General features: G+C 40.4%; 1 protein-coding gene across 1 annotated transcript; it reads right to left on the bottom strand.

Moving 5' to 3' along the window:
• Positions 1-9,028, bottom strand: otx2b (orthodenticle homeobox 2b). Its single transcript, XM_054797341.1, has 4 exons — positions 8,716-9,028; positions 7,226-7,484; positions 6,799-6,950; positions 1-6,111 (listed from the first exon to the last, which is right to left on the bottom strand). The coding sequence occupies exons 2-4, from the start codon at positions 7,320-7,322 to the stop codon at positions 5,488-5,490; spliced, it is 873 nt and encodes a 290-aa protein (XP_054653316.1). The 5' UTR covers positions 7,323-7,484; positions 8,716-9,028; the 3' UTR covers positions 1-5,487.
• Between the last annotated feature and the right edge of the window lie 638 nt (positions 9,029-9,666).

The raw sequence follows: 9,666 nt of genomic DNA, 5'->3' as shown, positions 1-9,666 counted from the left end.
TGCTTGTGGAAGTTTTTATTCCAGAAGTTGAAATATGTAAATAGAGAAGCCTGCTTTCAAGTATTCAGGGCACGCTGAATGAAGGCGCATACACTGGCAGCCATGAATTCCAAAGGCTTATAACTTGTGCCCGATAACAATGTGAAGCAGTTCATTGATGTATAACCCTCAGTGCAATACACTGGAACCTCAAAGGTTGAATTAAAATGATTCAGGGACACCGGTTGACCTCTGAATTTTTCAAATTTGAAAAAAAATAAATAAATAATCCCATAGGAGATAATGAAAGTAGACATGCGGTACCCTGGTTCAAGATCAGACCGTGGCCATCATAAAACCTTTATTAACTGTACACGTGTTTTCGTAAGTAACGTTCCCAACTGTACAAGTGTAAAAATAGGTCAACCACTGTTGATATGGACACATCAAAACATTTAAGCCGCTCATAACTTTGTTGACTTTAATGATGAACGTTGAAGGCCTAATACAGAGTTGATTTGTCACGTTTGTCAGGCATTTACCTTCTCAACAATCTGCAACATAAGTGTATCACTAAGTTAACCACTGTAAAATGTGAAAACGATCAAACTTTCTACCTTAACTTTGTTAACAAGACGCTACATGACAGCAAAAATACTGAGTCCACTTACTTCACATATAACTTCCAGCGTATGAGCTTCTTCTGTTCTCTCGTCTCCTCTTAACACCCCATGTGGTGGCCAGTCATTTCTCCAATAAAACCGAAGAAAAAGGCTTTGATTTGTGATTTTCAGTGAACTGAGAGTATGCGAGACATAAGTGTTGCAAATGAAGCAACAAAAGGGCCAAAGAAAAAGCAAATCTCACGCCCTGAATTCCTTAGATGCTGACTGAACCGAGGTCTAGTGCATTATACTGACATCTGGTGTAAAGTTTGGGGAATTTTAAGGGGTGTGTTTTTCCTGGAATGTTCAGGTTCAGAATTCAAATTGGCATTCTACTTTCTAATTGGCCCTCCCTCTCTTCACCACAGTCCAACTGCCTGTATGGGGCCTCTAGACTCAAGTATTTAGCTTGTCCTTCTTTTTTTGGTTTTTAAGTTTCTCCTTTGGAGATCGACAGTGGAATACGGGAGGGGGGGGGGGGGTTAAAGGTGTGAGTAAATCATAATCTGTTAATTGTTCTAATGAGGAGAAAAGAGCCCTATTCCCAGGTAGAAGTGTGGGAATTAGCGTCATCTAAACAAATATTAAAGCAGATGGCTTTTGGCCGGTTAAGATGCATTACTTCTAAGATAGTTTGCCTGTTCTGGATGAATTAGTTCCTGATAGGGATTAATTCCATAGGACCAAATTCCATTGTGGCACTGCTCTTTCCTCTTTTGAGACGCACAGCGAGGCTGTTCGTGACGTACCGTGCAGCTTGTGCTGAGAATGGAGCCGAGTTGGCTGCGTTCACCATGAAGTCATTAAATTTGTAAGCTATTTGTGATCAAAGTGTGTTTGAGGCCATTAAGCATGGAGTTTGATCATGACGCACACGCAGTGTCAAATGTCAACTGTTGCCGCTATTTCCCTGCTCCTTTTAGTTGCAGTTTGCATAATGAAGACATGTTTTGTCATAATAAGCTTTGTAGTAAAAGTGTTGTTTGCTCTGCAATCAAATAGGGCTCAATTTAAATTTAAATTCAAATTCACTGAACTATTACCTTAGTTTGTCATCAGTTCGGAGCAATTATTATTTACCTTATGTTAATAACTCACTCGCTGCCTCACCTATAAAGGATTAGAAGTAAAAGCTATGTTTCTATATAAGTACTCAAATGTGTTGCTACTATAAGGGGAGTCATAGCACACGAGCATTTTCACCCATCTGGGTTTAACAAGCTAACTGGTCTCCACTCAACATACTAATATGTTTTATTTTAACGTATGCTGAGATCTGCTAATCTTCTTACGTTTTTGAGGATTTTATTCCTCGTCGCTTTTGAATACTTTAACAAAATATGTCTCAAGGTTGCAACCCCCTCCATCGGCCTCCACAATTTAAACAAAAGGCCATCAGGTGGCTAATGAACTGACAGCACGTGTCCTGCATTTCAAGGTAATTTGTTGGATTACGATAAAAATAAAAAGTATACACAAACGGGCTTGCCTGAGACAAAAAAAGGCATGCATATTTGGCGTTTTTGGAGTGGTCCCCTGCTCCAATAACGGTAGCACTGTTGCACACTTGAGCAGACCTCCGGCTGCAGCCGCGAGTGTTATTATCACTTTTGCATCTCTGGAAATCCATCTGGAAAAATTTAAATAACATGTTTTTTTTTTACTGTACTTATTTTAATCTTTTTAGACATCATTAAAGAAAAGCATCTAAATATGTTATTTAATAGGGCATACAAAACACATTTAATGCAATCTTTGACAAGATTACCAAATTCATTGATGATGTCACTAACTTCAATAACTGGAGAAAATGTCACTAAGCCTGGATAAGCACTTTTTAAGGGGGAAGGGGGGATAATGCTAAATTAGCTTCAATATATTTATTGTTGCTTAGTTGTATTTGTTAACACGTGACTGTCTTATTAATTTCATTTCAATGACAATGTCTGGTAATCATTCAAACACGCGCGCTCAATCAGTTCTTGTTTTTCTCTTCAATTTCAATCAATTTTGATGGCCTACTTCACAGAAAGGAGCATTCATTAAAAATAATTCAAGATTATAACCTCCGAAAATTATTGACGGACACTACAAGTCTTTATCATTTATTTATTCATAACTTTTCAAATGTCATTTTTTTAAAACTCACAATTCTTCCATTATATTTTTAGGGCAACTTCTTAATGTCATGTTTGCTTGGGAGAAATCACACGGTTCTCTACTTTTACCGTTGTGTTGTTTTTGTCCTATAAAAGGCTAATTTAAAGGGTTGTTTTATGTTTTTTGTTTTTACAGTTTTGACAGTGTTTCCCCCATACCCAACCAATTATTCCATTCATTCTTGCTTGCAGTTATCTAAAAATGAGGCTTATGTTATTGCCCCTGAAGCCTTAGCTGCACCCCTGCTTGTTTTACCCGTTTTGCACGCCTCTGTGGGCTGCGTTCTTGGTGCCTTTGACCCATGCAGCAGCACCCATAGCGGAGGCCGAGGGTGCTGCACAGCCCGCCGCCGCTCCCTCCAAAGCAGGGGGGATTAATGCAACGTCTGTTAGGCCCATATGCCGCTAAAGTCTTGATTAAAACTCATTGTATGTACATGACGCATTGTGGAGGCCATCTCTAATCTCTCCTCTGACTTTGTGCACTTTGCAGGGTCGACAGCCTCCAAGGTTACAATAACAAGACGGGAGGCGCGTTTGTCACCGTACGTGTATCAGTGCACTTGGACCAGGTTACTGTTTGGCTTTTATTACTCAACTTGTACCACATTAGCTCCAATAGGGGAAGAAAATATATTTTTTCGAATGATATATAATATGTCACGTTCATTTCAATTTGCAAAATGGATACTTAGGGTACAACTTTTTTCTTTGATTATGAATATTTGGTCTGTGTATACTGCATGCTGTGGAGTACAGTAAATAGTTTGCTTGCAGAACGCGCAAGAGGAGTTCCCACCACTGCAGACTGAACTCATGAATATTCAGACATCTGTCAGACCCAGCTATTGTCCCCTAATTCAATTGTTTTATTGTTTATCACCATAACGGCGCAGTGCCTCTTTTGAGCATATTAGCGGACAAACCTGCATGCACTTTTACCCTTGGATGAAAGTTACGCACTGTTAGACCTTCTAAAAATACAATCCCACCTCTTTATTATTATTTTTCTTCCACAAACGACTCGTATGCGCGCTAACGAGCATCCAGGAACAGAATCAAAGTGGCTCTTGTCTTTTTTAACGCTTCGATTATTTCAAGCAAGGCTTTTAATTAGTGCTCTCCTCCAGTGGAGGCTGCAATGAAAGAGAGATTATTGGCAATGTCAAGGATGCTAATTGAATGTTGGACTTCTAACAATTAGCCCTGCTACAGAGCTATGTCGACTCATTACACATCCCATAATAGTCTCTGACTTTGTTGGGGAGTTTTAAGTAGCAGGTAGATAAACACAAGCCCCCACTTCTTGAGACAGCGTCCTTGACTCTTCACTTGGCACTTATGATGGAAGTGAAACAATTCTTGCATTGTGACCTTGAGATTGTTAAATATTTTAAAGCCGGCTGCACCCAATAATAGAATTTTGCAGTTCTCAAGATTGCTTGTAAGGATCATATTTATAAATGCACTAGCCTACAGGAGCATCTGCAAAATAAATCACGAGTTATAATTTTTCTCCGCAGTATAACAAAGCTTGCTCCACTTTTTGTTTTTAGATGAATGTGCACGTGAAATGCAATTGCAGCCATTCCCGTTGTGTTATCGAAACACACTTGCCTTGAATGTGGGACCACTGTTGCTAGGTAAAACTGTTGGGATTAACATCTTTTATGGGATTAAACACTGCTTTTTCTCTTGGCTAAAATTCCACCAAGTCAGTGAAGCTGTGACCTCTTCGTATATTTTTAAACCCATTAGAGTACACAATTTATACTACCAGTGTATTTAAAATGAGTTCTGCCATATTTTATATTCAAACAATATTTTCAACTCCACTTTTTTATACCTTTGTTGTATATTTTAATACAACTTAACCACACTGGAGCATTAATTTGAAGTCATTATAAAGACAATGATGTTTTTTACTCACTTTGCAGCTCCATTCGTTCCCACAAGCACACACGCGCACAAACAAAGATTGTCTATTAACTGAAAGCTCATTGGACCTTATTTTTTTTATTGTTATTATTCATGTCTTTTCAGAGGGGAGGTCACAGCATCATTGGAACCCACAATCATGTTGAGATCCAGTGGACAGGTGAGTGAATGCGTGCGCGTGCGCGCACGCGCGCGCGTCTAACCCTTTCATCATTACTACTACCACGTGGAAAGTCTCATTTAATCATTAGCGTCTGCTCCCCCCACCAAGAAAAGTTAGAAGAGAATGTGATGCGAGGAGGGTCTCACAAATTGCATACAATACAACAGATCACAGTATCGAAGGCTAGCACAGATAAAAAAACACACATGTACCATTTATATAAGACACACACTGATTGTCTCTTAGAAACTACATATTGATTCTTTATAAACACGTCTTTTTTTAAATAAAGTAGTGCATCCATGTCCACACAGCATCCTCATCATTGCGGAACAAAGAAGCTTAATTAAAGGAGGTTGTGTGTCCATCATGGGTCCAAGTATTATAGTTCCGTGGCCTTGCAGGTGGAAATGTGTCCTCAACAGGTGTTTGAGGCACTGACAGACATGGGTGAGGGTCTACAGATGAGAAAAAGAAAATCTCTTTGCCAGTGCTAAAATAAATTAAACCTCTCCTCTCCGAAAAAGAAACTCAGCGAAGACCCCCGCCCCAGAGAGTTTTACTGAGGGTCTGTGTTGTGTCTTCACAGGACCTGGAATTTCCACGATGAGGTCTGATCCTTATAATCCAAGCAATCTGCATTGAAGTTCAGCTTCCACGATGCAGCTTGGTCCTTATAATCCAGGCAGTCCGCCGTGGAGTTGAAGCCCAGGCCGGATGTGCCGTAGCCCTGCGTGGAGAGGGACGCCGGGGATTGGTTGAGGTGGCCGGTCACCGCGTTTGTGCTCATCGGACTGAGGGTCGAGCCCGGACCGGACAACTGGTGGTGCATGGGAGTGAGGTAAGAGCCGCAGTCCATGCCGCCGAAGTAGGACGTGGAGCCCGCGTAGCTCTGACCGTAGCCGGACGCCTGCGTATACGTCATGGGGTACGACCTCTGCATGCACGACGACGAGGTAGACAGCGGGTCCGAGAGCGGGGAGATGGAGGCCGGGCTCCAGATGGACACCGGCGCCGTGCTGGTGGAGATGGCCGGGACTGTGGTGGTGCTGGTGGGGGGAGTAAACTGACCGCTGGCGCCGCTCTCGGAGCTCACTTCTCTGGTAGGAGAACTTTTCTTTTTGGCGGGTCGAGCCTTGTTCTGGCCTCCGTTCTGCTGCTGCTGCTGTTGCTGGCGACACTTAGCACGCCGGTTCTTGAACCACACCTGCAAGAGGCGATCACACGTTGATGCAAGCTTAACATGCAAAGTTACCTATATTGCTTACGGAGCTATACCTCCCTCTTTTCACACAAAAAGGGCTAAAGGCTTCAAACTTGTGTTTTCTAAAGTCGAAATCAATTACCAGCATTCAATCATGGCATTATATTTCTCCTAAGAGGCATCTACAATTCGTGTGCGTAGAATAAAACCATCTTGTACAAGCATCATACAGTTAAACGTAATTTTGTTTCTTTCAGCTTAATCTGCTATATTGAAATACATGTTAATGACTTAGTTTAGTATTTAAGTTGAATTTTTATTTCAGTTCCACTCGCGTTGATTTTCTTTTCCGGTTGTGCTATATCTAACAGAAAAAATAACAATAAATGCAAAGCACTTACTTATAAACACGCAATACAGTCTTCTAAAACATTTAATTGGCAAAACTATGCAGTTCATCTCTTTTATATATATATATGTTATTTGGAACAGTATATTATTATTCTTCTTCTTCTTATTATTATTATTATTATTATTATTACTATTATTACATATTTTGTGTACATGTTTTTTGTTTTAGGGCCTAATTCAGTCTAAATCCCCTCTACCCACCCACCATGAAATTGAAGAATGTAAAAAAAAGGATTATTTAACACATTTTCCATTAAATTAACTTTCAATCTGACTCACCTGTACACGGGACTCAGGTAGATTGATTTTCAGTGCCACTTCTTCGCGCATGAATATGTCCGGATACCTAGTTTTGGCGAACAATGCTTCCAAGACGTCGAGCTGTGCGCGCGTGAAAGTAGTCCTCTCTCTTCTTTGCTTCCGTGGCGTCGCTGTAAAAAAATATGGGGATATAACTTAAAATATGTGCATACACACGTTTTATTACACGTTTAAGTATGAGCAAAAATAAGAAGTCTAACACATAGGTTGTATGTATGTCGTACGAATGCTGGAGGTGACGGCCAATGATAACCGTAAAAAATGCTCCCAGGACGTGATTCAACTAAGAACATTTGTTTGTTTTCATTAAACGTTTAACACCAAACATTCATTACTGGGATGTTTCGTTTTTTGGACATTCGTTCTTGAAAAAATTGACGCTCACCTGGATAGCCCACGGACGGATGTAAGAGGTCCATCCCGGAAGTGGTTAAGCTGAGGCCATTGACTGTGTAAGGTGGTTGCTTTAGATACGACATCATGCTAATGTTCGTCTGGGGGTTTAAGTTGGAGAAAATGTTGAAAATGGACGGCGCTCCTGACGTGGACCTGCTGTCCTCTCTTGGTTACACACTCTCTCGAACACACAAACACACGCACACACGCTCACGCACACAAACTCACACACTCCCCTTCGTAGGCACCTGACCCAAAATAAAACAAGAGAATATGACTTAGAATTGGGGAAATAAACACACGCACACGCACATTGCAACAAGTACAATTCAAATAAATAGCAACCAGAAAGAATACAACGAGGTGCGTTTAAAAACATTTAAGAGCATTTTTATTAGGTTGTTGAGTTGGCAAGAAAAGTTTCCACAAGTAACTTAAAAAAACAAAATTTTTCATTGCTAATGATTTAGTGACGCTGCCTTCAAACGGAATTGTGCTTCTAAGACTGACCCTTTTCCCTCATGTACCAACTGTGCGTCTGGATTAGTTGCTTTTTTTTTTTTCCTCCCTTCTTTTTTTTATTTCCAACGGTTTTAACCCCCTCATCCCAATCTGTCACGCTTAAAAAACACCCGTGGACCAGTTGCACACTGCCGCTCAATCATTATCATCGTCACCATCATCATCCATGCTGGAGTTTAATTATCATAAATGTCTTTTTTTTTTTAAACGTATTGATTAATTAAGGAGATAATCCGAGTGGCACGTAAATGGAGCTGCGTTTACTTGCAGTCAAATTAAGTTCCTCAAATATGCAGCAAGTACGATCTAGATTTATTTCTACATGTTATTTTTAAAAATATATATCTATATTATATGTTTGTTATAGGAAAGAGAACCGGCTGGAATTTCCATTCTTACTCTTACTGCTCATAGTTTATTAAATGTGACATGTTGCTTTATCGGCCACCAAATTTAAAAGATGGCCTCAAAATATTTATCATTACAAAAGGCCCCTATGGATTTTTATTTTTTTTCTCCCCCTTTTCCCTGAATTTGCCCTAATATATGTACATATATATATTTAAACAACCTACAATTCCCTACACACGCGTGTATTTGAATCTGAATTAAAATGTAATCACATATTACTAAAACAATATTAGTTTTAGTCGTACTGCTCCTTCACAGAATCCCTTCAAGACGAGAACTTTTGTCTTTATGGTCTCATAAAAAGAACCAAAGTCCTAAAAAAAAAATCAAATGTGTTTCCTTTCGTCTTTTTGTATATATTATTTTTTTACACTATTATTTTCGTTACCATATTATTGTAACGTTCTTCTGTTGTAAAAAAAAAAGTTGATTTTCCAAGTTTTGTGTCTCAGCCGAACGTCTTTTATTGTCACCTTCATGTTTACAGCGAAAGACTATCACTATTCACGTTTCCGTCGCTAAACAAAATGCTAAAAGTGAACCTACCTTGCTCCTGAAGAGTGCAAAAGTCTTGTGCGTGTCGTCCTGCACAGAGAATAATGTCAACAGCGAGACAACCACGTCCTGCTTGATTTAAAAAAAAGAGGCCACAGAAGAAGAACCCCAAAAAGAAGCAGAATCCGCAGTGTGAGAAAAGAAAGTTCAACGTGGAGCTTCTGCTGGAGGTTTTGAAGCCGTGCTGCAGCGGCGCACTGATGATGATGATGATGATGATGGAGGAGGAGGAGGAGGAGGAAAAAGAGGAGGAGGAGGAAGCATGTGCGCCTTTAGGATTTGTTGGTGTGTTGGGAGTGAAGTGGCTGGAGTTGGAATTTGTACAAAGTGGCAGCCAATAGGAGCTCAGCTCTCTCACACTGGTGGTGTGTGTGTGTGTGTGTGTGTTGTGGGGGGGTGGTGGTGGATGGGTTTCTTTCTCCATCTACTTTTTGGATGCACAGTCCTCATCCAATGGCCCGGATGACATGTACACGCCGGTGGGCTGTGACAACTGGAGTTTAAAAGTGCAAGTCATATTTCCCCCATACGTCCACCACACATGACGACTGGCACGTCGCACACTTTTGTTTTTAATAAAAAAAAATCTCAAGATGCGCTGGAGCAACGCCCCACGCAGGCATCCACTCTTGCGCTATTAAAGTACAACAAAATCAAATTCCCCTTTATTTGGAGAGAAAGAGTTAAAAAAAAAAAAAAAAGAGAGAGACGCCTTCCTCTCACATGCAGCCGAAAAAAGAGGATTTGGAGATTTAATTCTTTTAAAAAGTGTCCCCTCATCTCATCCACAGCGCACACTCACACGCAGGAGCTCCACGACACTACAGCACCTTGCAGGACGGGGACGATGAAGATGTGCCACGAGGAAGACAAGCTGCAAGGTAATGATGGTGACATATTCCCATCGTCATATATTGTTATTGCTATAATATTCAACTACAA

Source organism: Dunckerocampus dactyliophorus, chromosome 13 (genome assembly GCF_027744805.1).
Source record: "Dunckerocampus dactyliophorus isolate RoL2022-P2 chromosome 13, RoL_Ddac_1.1, whole genome shotgun sequence".
In the NCBI taxonomy this organism is placed as follows: domain Eukaryota; kingdom Metazoa; phylum Chordata; class Actinopteri; order Syngnathiformes; family Syngnathidae; genus Dunckerocampus; species Dunckerocampus dactyliophorus.
Note: the sequence above shows the minus strand (reverse complement) of the source record. Positions and strands in the feature narration are given on the sequence as shown.